This window comes from Labeo rohita, chromosome 13 (genome assembly GCF_022985175.1).
Source record: "Labeo rohita strain BAU-BD-2019 chromosome 13, IGBB_LRoh.1.0, whole genome shotgun sequence".
Taxonomy (NCBI): domain Eukaryota; kingdom Metazoa; phylum Chordata; class Actinopteri; order Cypriniformes; family Cyprinidae; genus Labeo; species Labeo rohita.
Window position 1 is genome coordinate 17,501,383 of NC_066881.1, and position 18,902 is coordinate 17,520,284.

Below are 18,902 nucleotides of genomic sequence, written 5' to 3' on the forward strand. Positions count from 1 at the left end.
TTGTCATTTTTAATTTTGCATTCCGGTTATCTGAAAATATGAGGTTATGACTCAACACAATAAGTTCACAAACCTAAGCAAATGCAATGCTGAAAACGAATATGCGGAAAGTAACATTAGATCTATATGCGTAATCACTCGTGCTTAAATATAAAATAAATAGTTTAAAAAACTAGGCTGCTGTCATCGGTACGCAGTGGTACGCAAGTTGCGTAGGCTGTGCGTTAGAAACGTAGCTCTTATTGTGTGCAACCAATTGAAATACATTAAAGAGTCACATGATTCGCCACAAACTCTCTCGTGTTCGGTCACTGCTTTGAAATGGTTATTCTAAAAGGAATCCCATCCATACTTACTCCTGAATTATTGTATGTTTTGGCGCAAATGGGTCATGGAGATGAACTAGGTAAGTCGTTAATGACATTAGACCACGGTGTTCCTTTTTTACGAACAACACGCCAAACATTCTAAAGGCTGACGTTCTTGTCACGCGTGTGATGGTATATAAACCGATGTACCTGTTTGGGTAAATATATTGTGTCAGTGGTTTATATAAGGTTAGATGCGATTTTAAAACGTCAGGGATAAATCCTAGTTGGTGCGGGAAAGCAGGAAGTCATGTTGCTTTGGCAGCGCTCTTCACCGCGCAACTTGCGCTTTCATTTCGATCATCAAAATGTCACTCAAAAAACTTTGTAGGCTGTCTCTCATAAAAATGTCACATTTTTATTATCTCTAAGCCAAAGCACATATCCGCGTATTTGGCTCCCGCTGATGTTAAAAAGCGTCGATTTTCTATTAGTCTGCAGCTTTGACCAGATCTGGTTTGTCTTACGAGCACCGACGAAACATCAGTGCAATACAGTTGAGAAATGAGCTCTATGTGCGGATTGTCATGTATCTCTTTTTTTAGTTCTTGCAGACGCAAATTTTCCAACCTCATCTGTTTGTAAATGTGGTCCAGTGGAGATAAGAGCGGATGGTATGTGTCCTACAAGACTCCAAACTTTTACAATGTAGCGGATATTGTTTCTACAGTAAAACTGTTGAAAACTGTTATTAGATGCACTTACATAATATATATAATAAATCAATTAATTAAAATCCAAAACATTTTCCACATTCCTTGCACTGTTTGATATTTCAGGTTAATTTTTATCGTTTTACGAAAGTAATGAAAACTGATCATTTGTAAATTGTGGTTACCATTGTAGTTTCAGAGCCCGAAATAATTCTTAATATGCATTAGTTAAAGAACCTAATGCATCAAATAGCTTTGCATTTAGTTGTTTAATCAAGTATATGGTTTTACTTTTTAAGGAGTAGGTATACCAGAACTTCTGAAGGCAATATTGAAGCTTTTTCCACTTGATACATATGATGATTCGGTGGGTGAGAACATTTGTACCATTATCTGACATTTAATTTTTTAATGGCTAACCACAAATTTAAACTCTGTTTGTTCATATATGTAACTTATCATAATTGTAGGTTGTGCCTGTCACTGAATAAGGTCTGATTTGTTAGGCAGCTGTCATGGACCTTGTGCCGAGTGACAAATTAAAGGGGCTGAAAGTGCCGGTATGGGACCAGTACTCTGACCTCCTGAAACAAGCAGGATCAGATGTAAGCTATTATATACATAAAAGGTCATAACTCATATGATGAGAACTATTCATCACTGCTGAAATTATATTTGACCAAACTAGGTTTTCAAAAGGAATACAAATCATTTGTCCAGGACATAAAATATAATCTTAAAAATGTGTGTATGTATTTTATATATATATCATTTAAATATTTTTAACATATACATTTTTTTTTAAATGTCTTTAAATTTACTATGCTTTTTTCTTTCAGGGTAGCTTCAAGTTTGTTGAGCGGTTTGCATTTTACGAGCGTGCCAAGAAGGCATTTGCTGTAGTAGCAACTGGGTGAGCATTTTTATTTATGATCTACGATGCGCCTGTTTGACTATTAAAATATTTTATTTATATTTAAGAAAAAAAATAATAATAATTGATGATCCTTAAATTTGGCAGGGAGACTGCACTGTATGGAAATGTCATCATCAAGAAAGGTGTCATTCCGCCTGGTGAACAGTGCTGAAAGAAGGTTTTCAGTGCTGGCGTTATTACACCAAAATTCCTATAGATAACATGCAGAATAGCTTTATATAAAAAAGATTGTATATATAATGTGTGTTAATTTAATGCCATCCTTTATATATTTTGATTACAAAAATTACTCTGTTGTTAATTTTTCAACAAGTTCAAATATTTTCTGTACTGTGATGTTGTAAGACAATTAATATTAATAAATAGATTAGAGAAAACCATACAATAAAATACAAATTGAAAGTACATTTCAGTTGTATCAACTATATTTTCTTTTATGAAAAAAAAAATGCTTTGTGAAATGAAAGTCAGTTTGTTTAACCTTTAAACATTTGATCACAAAGTTTAAATATACCTGGACAAATTTAGCATTTCTTGGGCAACAGGTGTAACTCAAACCCCACCTGTAGCATTTCATTTTGTTGCCCATTGTTTTGTGAATTAACAGTTCTGTGAATGTTCTTGTTAGGACTATGGAAATGTAAAATGTTTGCTTTTCTTATATATTGCCTTAGTAAATGCTTTCTACTTTTTAAAGGTTTTTATAATTATTTTATTTACAAAAATTAATTTACTTGTTTATTTTAAAATGATTAAATAAAAAAAAATATGTAATTCAGATGGGTTATTAATTGTGGTCACAGTCTTCTCAGTCCGGATGAGTTTGAGACTAAACAGATATACAATACACTGTTCATTTTCTATGTTCAATATTAGCAATATTTAAAACAAAAATCTGTTAAAACACATTTTATATCAAGACTGAAAAAACAGAGAGTGTTTAATTAAAACTATGCATAGTGAATTAATATCCAGTATTGCAATCCTTTAGACATGACATGACTTATTCTCTCATTGCTTATGATAAAGGTCATCCAGGTCTACCTCTGGCTCAGTGTGTACCCTTTTGGGACGATTGGGGAATATATTCATTGGAGCCTGAACCTGCTGGTCGGACCGAAGTTCTTTAACATATGCATGGTACAGGTCATCTTTGTCCTCTTCAGGGCTTAAATACATGGGCCTGACATTACCTCCAATTACATCCTTCTCTTCTCTCATTGGCTCTTCAGCTACATCAAACCTGCCGTGGTATAGATGATCTCTGTCTTCTTCTGCTTTGTCATACTTCCGTACCTGATCGCGTCCCAGTGGCTGAAAGTAGTTTTCAGACTGTTTTGCATCAGCTAGATGTATTTTGTCAAAGGGGTGGTAGAGAGCATCTTTATCCTCTTCAGGTCTGTCGTATTTCTGCTGCATTTTTTCTTTTGCCGCTTTCCAAATCATCATGTTGTGATCGATGTCAAAATCTGTAATGTCCATGTCCTGCGGTGGCTCCACCTCCTTCATTCCCAGGATCATCTTCCCATTGGGATGATCAAAACTACAATGGAAAAGAAATATCTTGTTTCAGTGATTTGTAAATACATTTTACAAAATGTATATAGAACTAATATAAGTGACCCTGGACCACAAAAGCAGTTGTAAGTAGCACGGGTATATTTGTAGCAATAGAAGCATGAAGCACAACAACCATGAAGCTATTTTGTAAATTTCCTACCATAAATATATTAAAAATTCATTTTTGACTAGTAATATGCATTGCTAAGAACTTCATTTGGACAACTTTTAAGGCAATTTTCTCAATATTTTGATTGACCACAGAATGTTGTCCTATCATAACAAATTGTACATAAATGGCTTATTTATTCAGCTTTCAGATAATGTATAAATCTCAGTTTTTTAAAAAAAAACTGACCCTGACTAGTTTTGTGGTCCAGGGTCACATATATAAACCTACTTAGATCCTTCACAGTGTGCAGAAGGCAGGAAAATACTTACACTATAGTATCCTGAACTGTTTTGACCAACACTTTTTCCTGCAGGACAAATGTAAAAGTTACATTTTGAATTGATACATTTTTATATGTAAAAGCAACAAATCAAACATTAGCATATAGATACATTTTAAAATCATTCTAAATAATTCAATTAAAAGCTGAAAGAGTGCTTAATCAGAAATCACAGATTTATAATATTAGAACGTTCATTAAAATTCACATTAAATTCTTTACATCCTTGCTCAAAATAGCAAGGGAGGGTCATGGCAGACCTTGTAAAAACAGTTGTAATTAAAAGCGACTATAGCCATTGCTTATTTTTTTCTTTTGTAACATAAGACAGTCAAAATATTTTGCTGTAAATTAAGAGTGTCCATATTAGAAGTAAAACATACCCTGGGCCTGTATGGCTTGGCTGAAGTGCTGAACAACAGCACTGATAGGCAGACTAAAACAGAAAACCTTTAATGTGGGAAACAAAACATGAGTTTTGAAGCTCATTCTTTTAGCTCAGAGACAAAAACATTCATAAATAACATTAAAACCATCAAAACTCACCTGATCATAGTGGTTCCTTACAGTGACAATCACAACGAAATGTGAAAATGTTTTACATGCAGCTGATGATAACTGTCTTACTTGTAATAAAGATCAAAGTTCAGCAATAAACTGCCTTTGGGCCTGAACTCTGTGCAAGACAATCTGATATAATGTTTTTTTGACCATGTGACTGTGTGAGTGTGTGTATACACTTTTGTCGTTGATATAATAGTTTTCTCAGATGCTTAATACTTCAATGAAACAAACACTACTTTGGTTTTTTTAATTTCTACACTTAATGCCGAAAACTGATATTATGTAATCTTTATCATGATAAAGGAAGCAAGACACTTCTTATCTTTTAAAATAAGAGTCGAAAGTACACTACCATTGAAAACATATAATTCGCAGTTATCTGACCTACAGTATATTATGGAGGATTCATCAAATGTGATGTAATACGGGTAATAAATGTAATGACTGAGGGAAACGGCCTTTGGACTCAGGTACTGCAGATTACGCTTGTACAAAAATATGAAAAAAATATGAAAACACATTAAGATAAGTATCGAAAATTTAATAAAGGAAATGTGATTTAATAGTGGCACGACCTATTAGATTTGACGTAAAATCTGTACCGTTTTTATCCAACGCGAAAAGCCTAATGTTTTGTTTTTAAAGACGTTAGAGACACACATCCGACAACCAGACGCGAATAAACGCAGAAGGGTCAGGTTTGGGTTGAGGATTAGGGATTAAAGGTTAGTTAGACTTCGGGATTCTGCCAGGGCTCCAACCACCCAAGTGGTGCTCTTTTCCCAAGCATCGAATAAAAACACAACCCTGCAGTCACGGGGTTACACGGCGCACCGCCATAAGATGCACAAGAGCTCTTGAAATTATATCTATAGTATCTGTGTAACCTAGCGTTTGTAGAGGTATGTGTAAACTATAAACTAAATCTGTAACAGGTAACAAAAAGTAACTATTTTTAATGCACATGCTGTTTATGAAGTGAAATTGCTGATTTGCTAATTAGCTTAAGGAAAAACAAAACAGGAAAAAAGACCTAAAACTCAATGATGAATTGCAAAACAATTCGTATCCAGGTTCAACATTATATATATATTTGCGATGCATTTAATTCTATTTCCTGTACAAATTAGTTGATTATTTTTGCATACTAACATGAAGTATTTTGGTGGTAGGGCAAACAACTAAAAAGCCTCTGAGACTTGGAATTGAGTTGATTCACGTTCCAAAAATTGCTGCGTGCTAGGCCGCACAGCATCGTGTTTGTTCAGAAAGCCCCTTTTGTAAATGCAATTGCTATCCCATGGTGACTAACGGCACCCGTGCAGACGCTCTCATCTCCCACGGAACTGAGTCAAAAATCTGTGCAGCAGCAAACAGCGCCTGACTGTGCGGCATGAGACCGAGGGCAGACGAGCGCTCTGTGATCTAAATGCCAAGTGCTTGGCCTCATTATTGGGCTTATTGCAGGATCAAGAGCGAGATGATGTTTACTCACGGCTAGAGTGCAGACAACTTGAGTCACGGTCTCACTCTCACCTGGAAGGCTGTTTCAAAAGGCTCTCAGCACAGGAAATGTGGCACCTGAGTTCCTCACATGAGGAATTTATTCCAGTCAGTGTATTAACAAAGCCTTCGAGGCATCTCTGTAGCAAACATTCTCCTTTTCTCACCACTGTGACTGCGCATACCTGTAATTAGACAGATTGTGATTTTAATACAGCCGAAGCTTGTGGGGCCCCATACGGCGCTTTGATGCTTGTTTCACAGCCGTAATACTCGAGCGGTTAAAACCGAGAATGATCAAACTTGCTTGGTTAATGAATACAAATTATGGCATTATCTCTGGAGTTACATAGCCTCGTGGACTATGTTATGAAGTCTATGTTGTTCTCGATGAATGAGGATGTGTTTTGTGACAGTGTATATATATGCTCCCCTCACAAATCATGAATAAAGAGAACATGTTTGCTTATTTGGTAACTTTACAAACCACAGAAAAAGCATAGAAGAAAAACATAAGCGTAACTTAGAGGAACCTGAGAGGACAATGTGTAAATTGACTGAACATCTGTCCTGTCTTTTTTTAAATAAATCAGATTTAAAAATTTGAGATATATTTTGTGTAAATAAACATGCTGAAAAACACCACGATGAACCAGGAAAGCTTACGTGAAGTTTCCCCCCCACCCCTTTCAGTGGAATATATTACAACAATGACCTGATTCTGTAAAAAAAAGAGCAGTTTACAATAATTGTTGCCATCAATTTTAAATATGCTATTCAAATGCAATAATACAAAATTAAGTCTTTAGCTTTTGTCATTTCTTGTTAGGTACTTTCACGTTGAGTTTAAATGCTTTTAAATGCAGCTGCTCTGGCTTTTTTTTAAGATTATGAGGGTTATTATTTTAAGGTTATGAGGGTTATCAGATATCTTAATGATTACTTAAAAGAAACACCCTTAGAGTTATTACACTGAATCTGTTTATCAGAATAATATTTATTTAGTGTGATCATTCTGAAGCGAGCAACTTAAAAAGGGGGCATTCAGTCTCTTTACACAAATGTGACCCTGGACCACAAAACCAGTCATAAGGGTCATTTTTTTAAAATTGAGATTTATACAACAAGCTGAATAAATAAGCTTTCCATTGATGTATGGTTTATTAGGATAGGACAATATTTGGATGAGATACAACTATTAGAAAATCTGGAATCTGAGGGTGCAAAAAAAATAAAAAAATAAAAAAATAATGAGAAAATCGCCTTTAAAGTTGTACAAATAAAGACCTTAGCAGTGCATATTACTAATAAAAAATTACGTTTTAATATATTTACGATAGGAAATTTACAAAATATCTTTATGGAACATGGGTCAAAATCAATAATTTTGGCCCACACAATGTATTTTTGGCTACTGCTACAATATACTTATGTGCTACTTATGACTGGTTTTGTGGTTCAGGGTCACATATATTTTTTGTTTGCTTGTTTTGTTTATGTTTACTTTCAATAAATACCTTTGCAACCCAAAGTCAAATATAATGTGTTATGTTCTTAATTAAAGAGATTATTCATAGTCTGCTAATTATAAAGATTTTTTTATTAATTTTAATAATTTTTGATTTTAAAAAGAAAGAATGAAGCACAATGTTTCTTAATATAATGGCCCTGTGTTGTCAAAGAGTGTAAATGATCTTGCATTTCAAAATATTTGATTGTCTAATAATAATTTATTGTCTGTTTACTTTCATTCAGTACTAGGGTACCCAATTTTGCCTTCTGTTCTTGCACACTGACAGTCCACTAATTTATCTTAATAACAGAACAAACTCAGGAACTTATATATTTACAACTTAAAATAACATTGATGCAAAGGGGCATCAATAGCAATTTCTGGTCCTGTCAGAAAAGTGCTACACACGGCTGATGAACAGCCACACCCAGCCAAGCTGGATTTAATTAAATTGACACTGCTGTGCCTTTTCTCTCCATCAGCCGCACAGTTGCTGAGTGACGGACTGTAGGAGCTAATGGCCCACGGCATGGAACTAAATTAAGTGCTACAAAGTATTTATTGGGGCCAGTTATGTGGACCTCGTGCTTGATCAAGCACCTTCTCTTGTTGCCAAGGTAATCAGGGTTTGTATACAGAAACATTTTGGGAGAGAGAAGCTCGAGAGTGCTTGTGTAAAGATCAAAGTAGAGACTTGGTAAACAAAAACTTAAAACCATAATCTGCAGCATCTTATGATCAATAAAACATGAATGTGCCTTATTAAGACAACAGCTCATCATGCCCACTGAAATTTCATTTCGTTGAGAGTCAAATAGCAAAGAACATGTGAAAAACACAGCTGACCTTGCGTGGCTTACTGTAAATCCAAATTTCATACTCAAAAGCTAAAATACTAGATGATCGGGTATACTGTTTAGAAAAAAAGAAGCAAATCTCGCTTTGCGTTTGTTTAGACAGAAGCTCTTTAGAAGTGACTAATGCAACAAATTTACTACCAAGAGCGAGCTGATTTATTAATCAACACGACTGCATGAAACCCTTAACCACAGATGTCAGCAACATCATCGCCGCCATATTTCTATACCCCAAACTCCCACACAAACCATACGCCTTGTGTAGACATGATGAGTTATCAAATCTAAACGAAATATCTTGATTTAACAGCAGCACAGACATGCATTTTTGTCTCATAACTTTCAAGGGCCAACTAGATATGATCTCATTTACTCATAAAATGTAAACCTGGATTTATTTTTCTTGGGCTGGGTCCAAACTCCCACTGTGTATGTTCTTCTTTGAGTCTCTCCAGGAATGTTCCAGAACTCTGCGCTGCTCAGTCACTGCGGCTAACGGAGAAACACGAGTTCTGTGTGAAACTCTGCCCACGTTCACTGTCGCCTATAGAGCGTTAACTATACATTTTATACGGAGCACAACACTGTGATTGTTTTTACTATCGTTGTGGATGTTCAAATAAAGCAGAATTCACTGTAATATGACAATAATAGACCTTTTGTTGCTGTATAGGTGTCAAAGACATATTCAGATTACTGAGAGCTAAACACACTCAGTGTGTTTACAGTTATGGTATTCCTTTTCATAGTCTGTAAACCCTAATTTTAAGCTTGGCTGGAACCAAATATATGCAAAGTCCATTTTTAATTTTCACTAAATCTGCGGACTAAGCATAGTGAAAACAAGCTGATTGATTTATTTGTTCTGGCTCAACATTAGCAGTTGAACAGTATTTGTTTTAGTTGGTCAAAGAGCAGTCTGTGGCATTGGACAAGTATGGCATTGGACAAGTATGTTACCTACATTCCTTCATGGATGTAACCGTAAATTGCTCGCCTCACTTTAGGAGTCGATGTGTCACCCAAATCTGCCTCTGTTCAGCATCTCGCCAATTAATATGGATGGCTATTTTGACATGTCACTGTAAATCTGTGAAACCACAGGTTGTATTGAATTGTCAAAGCCAAATATACTTAGGGTACATTAAGGGCTAAGTGGCAGAAAATGATATTTACTGGTTCATGCTCTCTAGTTCTAAAGGACGAAGTTAATGCCAAATTTGATTGGGTTTGATTATTCAGCATAATTTTCAGTCAGGCGGATGATGGTGCATTTGAACACAGCTGATGCTGTTTTTACAAGCCTTGTAGCAACTGACAAAAGATATTTTCTGCATTTTCTTTTCTGACTAGATTATTGATATCTTTATAAACATTTATTTTACCTACTGGTCAGGTCTGATTTTAGACACTTTTTTAATGGGACAATTTGTTTACAGTTCAGGGACGTTTCCTCTGAGCAAGCAAAGGGAGGCAGTGCCTCCTCAAAATATTGGATGAGAAATAAATTTGCAGTACAAAAGTAAAACACAAATATTACCAATTGCATTTTAACAGACCCCCTAAAGCATGCAGTGAGTTTGGTGGGGGGTAATTGAGAATGAATGGATGAAAGTCAAATGACTGGTTATGCTTGGCTGTGATTGGTTCATGAAATAAGTCCCGCCTCTTGTTTTTATGCACGTGTAATGTTCACGAATCAGTTTGAATGAACAATATAATGGTGTTAACGGGAAATACGATTTTAAGTAAGTACACAATTCACAAACTTAGATATAAACAAGTTGTTGCATCAAAATAAGCCTTAACATCGGATTTAGTTTTTAGTGAGTAATCAGCTTGGTAAATTTAAGGTAAATCTCAGTGTCTGTGACCAGTTTTTACTGAGTTTTAATGACTGGTATTCTGAAAAATTTAAAAAATAGTTAAAAGTCAACTATTAAAAAGAATAGCTGAACATAAGTTCACAAATAAAATAGATTGTTTAAAATGTTACTGCCCTGAGTAATGTAGAATAAATATAAAATGCTTAAAAACACTAATTTGATGAGATTCATTCTTGGCTTTAATGAACAGAATATTGATTACATTGTTAATGTAAAAATATAAAATTGATTTTTTCTCCTTTCTCTGATAGTGTAAGTAATGCTTATTTAACCAAAAAATGATATAAATGGATTTAACCAAAAAAGGATATAAATGGATTGCAAAATTGTTGTATTACTAAAACAGTTATTATTAGAAATTACACATTAGTATTAGATATTATAAATAAACCACTTTATGTTACAGTGTACAGCATATGTATGTCAATGAATATGTAACTACAATGAAGTTACATTATAGCTGATTGTTTTTATAATAGTTTTAAAGAAAATGTTCAGTAAAGAAAAAATATAAAATATTCGGGGGGGCAGTGTAATTTTTTGTAGTGGGGCTAGTAAAAATGTTTTAGGTTAAGTAAAAAACAAAACAAAAAAAAAACAAAAAAAAAACAGGCGGAACATGCTCATTTACTTAAGGAAGGCAGACTAACAAGTAATGTCTCCGATTCTGAAAGGCGAAATAAACGAATAATAGCTTTGAATAATCAGACATCAGCTACAATCTGAAAATCTTTACAAATCACATTGGCTGGAGGTACACCTTTGCGTTTGTGAAAGGGGAAGTTGTTTGGAAGTCGTTCAAAAGTTTTGTGACTGCAAATGAAAAACAGTAGCAGACATGAACACCACTAACTTCCTCCTCCGAACGAAGGATGGCTCCATGTCGTCTACTTCTACTGTATGAAGGTTTTCCTATATTGGATCCATGTGTGTCAGTTTTCCCTCGGAGGCTTGGGAGACTCCACTTTCTAAACATGCTGCCACCCAGAGGACATGTTCATCTACTTGTATTGCAAAAACGGGTGGTAGAATTTGCTCAAAAGTGAAGCACTCCAACCGATGATGAGATATTCATATTGAAACCTGAAGAGAGAGACAGGGGAAAAAAAATGCTTTTCATTTGAACAAAAACTAAACATTTATGCAGATCAAAGTATTGACTGATTGAAAAGACACATCATGAAACTGATATAAAGAAGAACTGTATCCAAAAACAATATCCGTAAAAAAGTTTAGAAATCGTAACAAATATGTCAAAACAGATTTAAAAGTTACATTATTTATTATATACATTTACATATATATATAGAATGATCTTATGAATACACTAAAAAAATAAAGTGTGTAAAACTACGAACTAGCTTTTTTCAAAGGTGGAAAAATTGAGTTCTGTACCTTTTCATAATGAAAATATCATCATTAAATGGATTTAAAAACCATTAAATGAGTTAAATCTGTTTGTTTCATTGTTTGGAAGAGGGACTCAAAAAACCCTTACGTTTATTAGTAAACAATTCATCCAAAACTAAGCATAGCTAATCTTTAGCTTTCATCATTGTAATAGGAAGAACAGTAATTGGCTACTTTGTTTGACCTACTTCAGAGCACAAATATTGTCATTAGTCATAGACCAAATCCTTTAATGACATCCTGTCATTACGCTGAAGCTAATATGCTAATGGTACAAATGAATTATAAAAGAGCAGAGTTGGTTTTCATTAGCGTTCGGCTCTCAGTGAATAGCTGGGGCACAATGCTTTAATCTAAACCATGCGTGCTTTCATTTAAACCGTGGAGAAAATGAGTGCCAGCTCAGTTTGGATAAGGCCATTTCTGGTGAATCACAGGCAGGGGATCGCAGTTGGATTTTGATTTCTGTTATGTTAGAGTAATTATCAGAATACTCTGAGCCAGCCTGAGCATTGCGTAAATCACACGGGGTGAAATTTAAACAAATAGCCACAATTAGTGGAAAACTGCTTTGTCACAATCGAGCCGTTGTGATGAATTAGGTGTAGCATGTTTATACTTACCAAAAACGAACTAAGTGAAGTCGAGCTGCCGATCCGAGCGGAGCGATTCATTTGGATTCTGGCCTATCTGCATCTGGTCTGAAAAACGATCACACAGTAGTGATTTTCTCACATAGCCAAAGTCTTTTTCCCCCAATATCTTCACCTGCCGTGTTTGCTTGAGAATAATCGCCGTGCCGTGAGAGCGGTGTAAAACTAGTGTTTTAAAATCATGAAAAGGAACAATAAAGAGTAAAGTGACTCGTGAGCTGTCAGCAAATAATGACTGCTGGCAACTAAGCGTGACACACTCACACTCGCACTGGCATAGGTACGGAGTCCAGTGTGTGCCAAGAATAAATTATCTGTCTGTAACTATTTAAAGGCAGTATTATGGTGTGATTTATGCACAGAAAACTGCATTGTGGGCTCGAACATTTTCCAAGTGCTGCAGCTTGCAGCAATTTAAATTATATGGGGGGAAAACCACCAAAACGACTATTTGACTGTGGTCCCATATTGAAATTGATATATTTATATGGATTAATTTGGCTCAAAGGAGTAGTTATACATTTTCGAATCTATTTAGGGACTGCAACGCTCCTTCACGGTAAACATTTCGCAAATTCTTCACATGTGGAGTTCACGGTCTACGGATAGCATAACTGAAACAGAAAAAAACGCTTTGATTTGTTTCAACAGCATTATTAGGCTTATTCTTCTTTAATTAACACGGCAAATGGCTGAATGTTGCATGAAACATGTACAGCATGCGTGTACTTATATCCTAAGGGCCAGATTGTGCTAATGCTTTTTGAACAACCTTGTCTTTCTTCAGCTGAATTGATGTGAATTTTCTCATCAAAACTACACACACCATGTGATGTAGACTAAATCACATGGCCTATACATAAAGGTGACTTTTTATTTGGATTATTCACACATTTAATAAAAACAAGGTTGATATGCTGCATATGATGACTGATAGACAATGGTGAACAGTGTCCCAGTTTCCCTAAATTCACTCTGTGTTTACTGATTTTTTAACATTTAAAAACATGCAATATGTAAAATCTTAGAAAGGCTGTCAGTCCTGCTTAAAAGAAGCAAACTTAGACTTCTTAAAGAAATAGTTTATCCAGACAATGAAAATGTACTCACCTTCAGGCCAACCTCAATGTAAATGAGTTTGTTTTTTATTCAGATTTGGAGAAATGTAGCATTACATCACTCTGCATTAAATGGGTGCCATCAGAATGAGTTAAAACTAATATGTTTATTACAAACACACAGCTTCACAAGATGTTAATTGATGGACTGGGGCTGTGTGAATTGTGGATTTTTGGAATTGTGGAATGTTTTTATCAGCTGTTTGAACTCTCATTCTGACGGCACCCATTCATTGCAGGTCTGTTACCAGTAAGAAACTAACTCATCTACATTTTGAGTACATTTTCAGCCAATTTTCATTTCTGGGGTAGATATTCTTTAAAAAAAATTCCCACACATTTGTCAGAATTCATGTGAACAGCTCTCAGACCCCTAAAATGAATCAAGTGTGAAAGCACTCTAAAATATGCATTCTCTCAAGTATGTGGCCATAATTGAAGGAGTTGTTTAGCCTCTGTGGTCTCTACCTCAGGTTTCCCATTGTAACAAATACCAAATGTGAGTCTTTTATTTATTTATTTAATGATAGAGTTGACCCCTGTTCCTCAAACTGTTTAGATTGCTTTGAATAAGTTCTATCAGTAGCATAACAGACCTTGTACTTATTCTGCTTGTTGGAGTCTTTTGTTTTGAAAATATTTTGTAATTATTATCGGCTCATAAGTACATATAAAGGAGTCTTTTTCAATGACTAGCAGTGTAGCCACATCGCCATTTTCCATTTCTTCCTCTCATATGTTGCGTTGAAAATTCACCCGCATGGCTTGTATAAGCAATGATTTAGTGTCAGCGTACTTGTTTTTCTTCTTGATTAGGGTGTTGTATTAGTTAGTATAAATGTAACTCTTAAAGTTTACCACAGTCAGCCTATTTTAGATTCTTCATTCATTTAAAACCATTCACTGATTTTGTGCCAGAAAAAAATACAAGTCTGATTAAATTATAAATGATTGAATTATTTACAGAAAATATTGCCATCTTAAGTAACTTGTGCTTATGAATATACTCTATAGAGAAACGCTGGAAGGTTACAGTCATGGTCATTCACATACTGTATGGGTGTAATATTTTCTTTACAGCCAAGTTAAAGAACGCAATGGAAATATGCATGCTTTGTTCTGTGGTAAATTGATAAGTACTGTCTTCAGTGTCAGCCAAGGCCGCAGTATATTTCCACATTTGCTAGGCATGTGTGAGTAATTAGAAATAACTCATTTGGCAGACTGTCTGGTAATAGTGAGGAAATCGGTGTAATGTTTGGCTCACAGACCTCGGGGCCATACAATTATCATTTACAACGTGTTTGTTTTTTTATACACAACTGCCATTTGCTAGATACGCCTCATGTGATGGAAGGCTATCTCAATTCATTGCAACAACACCTTTTAAGCTCTTAATGCTACGGGCCTGTGGAAAAACGAGTTGTGCAATGATTCAGTTTTAACATGGTCTCAATTTAATATATTATGCGTATTATCTCTTCTCAAATTACCACTAATGAATAGAAAATAACTGAAAGCAGAAGTAGAAACTCTTAGTAGTAGTCTATGGCTTTTAACCAAAAGACATTTTGAATTTCTCATATACAGCACCCAACTGGGGTGTTGTTAACTAAGATATTCTTAGTTTTATTTGTTGCTTCTTATCTTGCCTAATTATCAGTTAACTTTATTATGCATACACCAGAGTCATTATAATTGACGACTCTTCTAGTTTCTTTCACTGTAATCCTCAAATTTAACTTCCACATCCAAAAAAACGGTTATGGTAGAGGAAAGGACCTTCTCAATTAAGTCAATGAGCAGTAATTAGCATAATTTGAAACCTTTCCAGCATATAATAAATACATATGAGATAGTTTAAACTGCATTTTAAAAGTGTAGGAATTACAAGCCATTGACTCAGACCTCCATGGCTGACTGACGACAATATAAAACGTTATTATGATGAATGGGTTGTGGTGTCTCTGCAATAAAGTCACATTTGATTTTAATTCCAAAACATGCAGTGGATGAACTTCACTCGGAAATAAGACAACCCTTCATCCAGCTACCAAAAGATGAGTGTCTAGCTAAGATTAACTGACAACACAGACCAAGACCAAGCAGCAAAATAAAATAAATCAGTAACATCTGCCCATGAAAACGGCACTCATGTCATGAATGAAGCTTGAGCAATAGCATGTTCTACTGTTAGTTTCACTTCTGATTTACGGCAGATGCCCTTAGTGTTTAAACATCCCAGCTCGCCATGTCCAACAAATATAAGTCACCTTAAGTCACAAAAACGCAAATTTACCTTTCGAGTGATTCACATGGATCTTTTGATCTCTCTGCTGACAGATTGTGGGATCAGAATGAAACTCTGACGTTAAAGTTAACAACATTTCTCAGTAGCGTGACAGTTTTCGAAACGGTCCCACGAACAACCTGCTTTTTCCAGCGACTAGCGGTGTAGCGCGACCAAATGCCACATCGCCGTTTCTAATGCCAGGACTGAGGAAACAGGCAAATCAAATGCGACAACTCGACGGTTGTCTTTTTGTCAAAACAGGCCTTTTCCATTTCTTCTTCTCATATGTCGCGCGGGACAACCAACGAGTTAATTAGCGAATCGGTTCGTCCCAACCGGTCCTCTCATATATGTAGCATTAAGAAGTCGATTCATTCAGTCGCATAAGCGATGAACACATCAAAAAATGATTCAGGGTCACCTTTTTCTTCTTAATTCGGGTGTTGTATTATATACACTACCAATCAAAATTTTTTAAACAGTAAGATTTTTAATGTTTTTTTAAAAGTCTCTTCTGCTCACCAAGCCTGCATTTATTTGATCAAAAGTACAGCAAAAACAGTAAAATGTGAAATATTTTCATTATTTAAAATAGCTGTTTCTATTTGAATATGTTTTCAAATGTAATTTATTCCTTCAGGAAACATTTTGTATTATTATTATATCAATATTTAAAACAGCCGAGTAGATTTTTTTTAGGATTCTTTGATGAATAGAAAGATCTAAAGGTCAGCATTTAAATGAAATAGATTTTTTGTAACATTATACACTATACCATCTTTAAATTGATCAAAAGTGATGATAAAGATAATGATTATAATGTTACAAAGGATTTCTATTTAAAAAAAAATGCTGTTCTTCAGAACTGTCTCTTCATCAAAGAAATCTGAAAAAAACTACTCAGCATAATAATATTATTAATAATAATAATAATAATAATAATACTAAATGTTCTCTTTTTTGAGCAAATCAGAATACTAGAATGATTTCTGAAGGATCATGTGACTGGAGAATGGATGCTAAAAATTTGGCTTTGAAATCACAGGAATAAATTACATTTTTAAATATATTCAAACAGAAAACAGTTATTTTAAATATAAAAATATTGTAAAATGTTGCTTTTTTTGGATCAAATAAATGCAGGCTTGATGAGCAGAAGAGACTTCTTTAAAAACATTAAAAACCTTACTGTTCAAAAACTTTTGACTGGTATTGCAGTATAAATGTAGGCTACCTTAGGTTTCATACTGTCAGCCTTTTTCTTCACCACTAATTACTTTCGTGCCAGAAAATGGCTCTAATTAAATTATAATATAGTGCCGTTTTCAGTAACTTCAATGTAGTTAACTACTTTTTTTGTTTGTATAGCTAACTTCTTTTTTAAAATATAGCTTGATTATAGGCTGACTACTTGAAATTATGATTAGCTGAATCTTACCAAGACTTAAATCTTCCCCAGCACTACTGTTATGGCGGTAAACTAAAACTCAACAGGTCTTTCACAGACATTCCTTTGCAAAGCAAAGTAATATCCGTCCATTTGTGTTCAGAATAGACAGATATCGGTTCAAGCAAGACAACAGGCCCACATATTATTTTGGATCTCATTTGCTTTGAGCTCCACAGGGGCAGTGGGAAAAAAGCGAAAGTGGAGGAGTTGTATTATCAGAGGCCCTAACTCATCTTTAGGGGAGCTCGAATCTGCCCATTGTCTGAGAAGAGGAGCGAGCCCCACACTGTGGCGCCGTGCATTTGAATTGCTGACATGGCAGAAAGCTGTCTGGGTCACAGAGTCACCTGGCACCAGCGGTAATGGCCGGCGAGGCCGGGCGATTGGGGGGGTGCTGGTTTTGAGGGCGTGCTACGTACAGCCGCTGCCGGGCATCTGGGCCATTATGGCGATGCTGAAATGCTCCCCTTCTCCGTGATGACAGGCCAATCTTCCTCCAACAATACGGTGTAATTTGTGAGGGGACCTCGCTGTGAGAGTGAAGATGGGTAATTAAGGGAAGAGAGGACAGTCGGGGACACACACAAGCCAACAGTGATGACAGCCATCAGCTGACTGCTGTATGGAGCCTTGTTATACGCTCCATCATCATGGAACTAAACGCTCCCTTGACCCGGCGATGAGCTCGGAGCGAAGCTCAGTGGGGCGGGCGGCTGAGAGGGGGGCGTTCGGAGCCTGTTCTTCTCGGGGGAGAGAGAGGAACCAGAGAGAGCAGCGCGGGGAGCATTGTCCCCGGCTTTCTCGTACGTGGGAAAAGCCTTGGAGTTGTACGACGGGAAGTTATTATGAGGCCTCGTTCAGACCCCCCTCCATTACTGTTACTGCCCAACAAAGCCAGCTCAGTCCCAGAGCCCAGCACTGACATGTTGTGGCTGAGCTCTCGCCACAGTCCTAACTGCTGAATTAGGAACTTTCATTTGGCTATTAAGTCATGAATGGGATCTTCCCTCTACTGGCTCTTTAAATGTGAGGGCCTTTATGCTTTTCAGGGGAGTTTAGGCCCTATACTTAGGGGAAAATGATTGGCTCTATTGTGGACTGAGATAATCTCTCTTGTCACTTAACAGCTCAGACTGCAGTCAAAGACACGGCACAAAAGTCCTATTTAGTGAAAAGGCCATCTCTAACACTAATACACAGCTTGGTACCCATTTGTGTACTAAATGGACATTAAGCCGCTTAAGAACAGAATACGATATGACTTTAAGCAGTGAGGGAAGTTACTGAGACTGGTCATACTGTTAACGTGTTCGTGGCTCCTGTTGTAAATCTAATATACACTTGCATTTATTTATTTATTCAAAACAATTTATCATGAGAACCAACAATATTTGCAGTAAACAATGGCAAGTTTCAACTAGAAGCTAGATTTGTCAGCGAAAGTTTTAAAAAAAAATATTTTGCAAGAATGCATTAAATTGATCAGAAGTCACAGTAAAGACATTTATAATGCTAATAGATTTTTTTTTTTTTTAAATGCTGTTCTTTTTAACTTTCTATTCATCAAAGAATCCTGAAAAAAATATTAAGCAGCACAATGTTTTCAACATTGATAATGAAAAATTATAATGAGAATGAGAAATGTTTCTTGAGCACTAAATCAGCATATTAAAATCATTTCTGTG

General features: G+C 35.6%; 2 protein-coding genes and 1 long non-coding RNA gene across 3 annotated transcripts; 1 reads left to right on the forward strand and 2 right to left on the reverse strand.

Moving 5' to 3' along the window:
* Positions 1–279: 279 nt before the first annotated feature.
* fuom (fucose mutarotase) lies at positions 280–2,677 on the forward strand. The gene is made up of 6 exons (XM_051125153.1): positions 280–406; positions 914–982; positions 1,321–1,388; positions 1,528–1,626; positions 1,861–1,934; positions 2,043–2,677. The coding sequence occupies exons 1-6, from the start codon at positions 322–324 to the stop codon at positions 2,107–2,109; spliced, it is 462 nt and encodes a 153-aa protein (XP_050981110.1). The 5' UTR covers positions 280–321; the 3' UTR covers positions 2,110–2,677.
* A 133-nt stretch (positions 2,678–2,810) lies between these two features.
* On the reverse strand, positions 2,811–4,649 carry si:ch211-217g15.3 (uncharacterized protein LOC368914 homolog). Its single transcript, XM_051125152.1, has 4 exons — positions 4,517–4,649; positions 4,354–4,420; positions 3,960–3,997; positions 2,811–3,501 (listed from the first exon to the last, which is right to left on the reverse strand). Exons 1-4 carry the CDS (start codon positions 4,522–4,524, stop codon positions 2,970–2,972), a joined length of 645 nt encoding a protein of 214 aa, XP_050981109.1. The 5' UTR covers positions 4,525–4,649; the 3' UTR covers positions 2,811–2,969.
* A 6,174-nt stretch (positions 4,650–10,823) lies between these two features.
* LOC127175600 (uncharacterized) lies at positions 10,824–16,000 on the reverse strand. Its single transcript, XR_007829011.1, has 3 exons — positions 15,774–16,000; positions 12,327–12,404; positions 10,824–11,376 (listed from the first exon to the last, which is right to left on the reverse strand). It is a non-coding gene; the product is annotated as an uncharacterized LOC127175600 (long non-coding RNA).
* Positions 16,001–18,902: the final 2,902 nt, after the last annotated feature.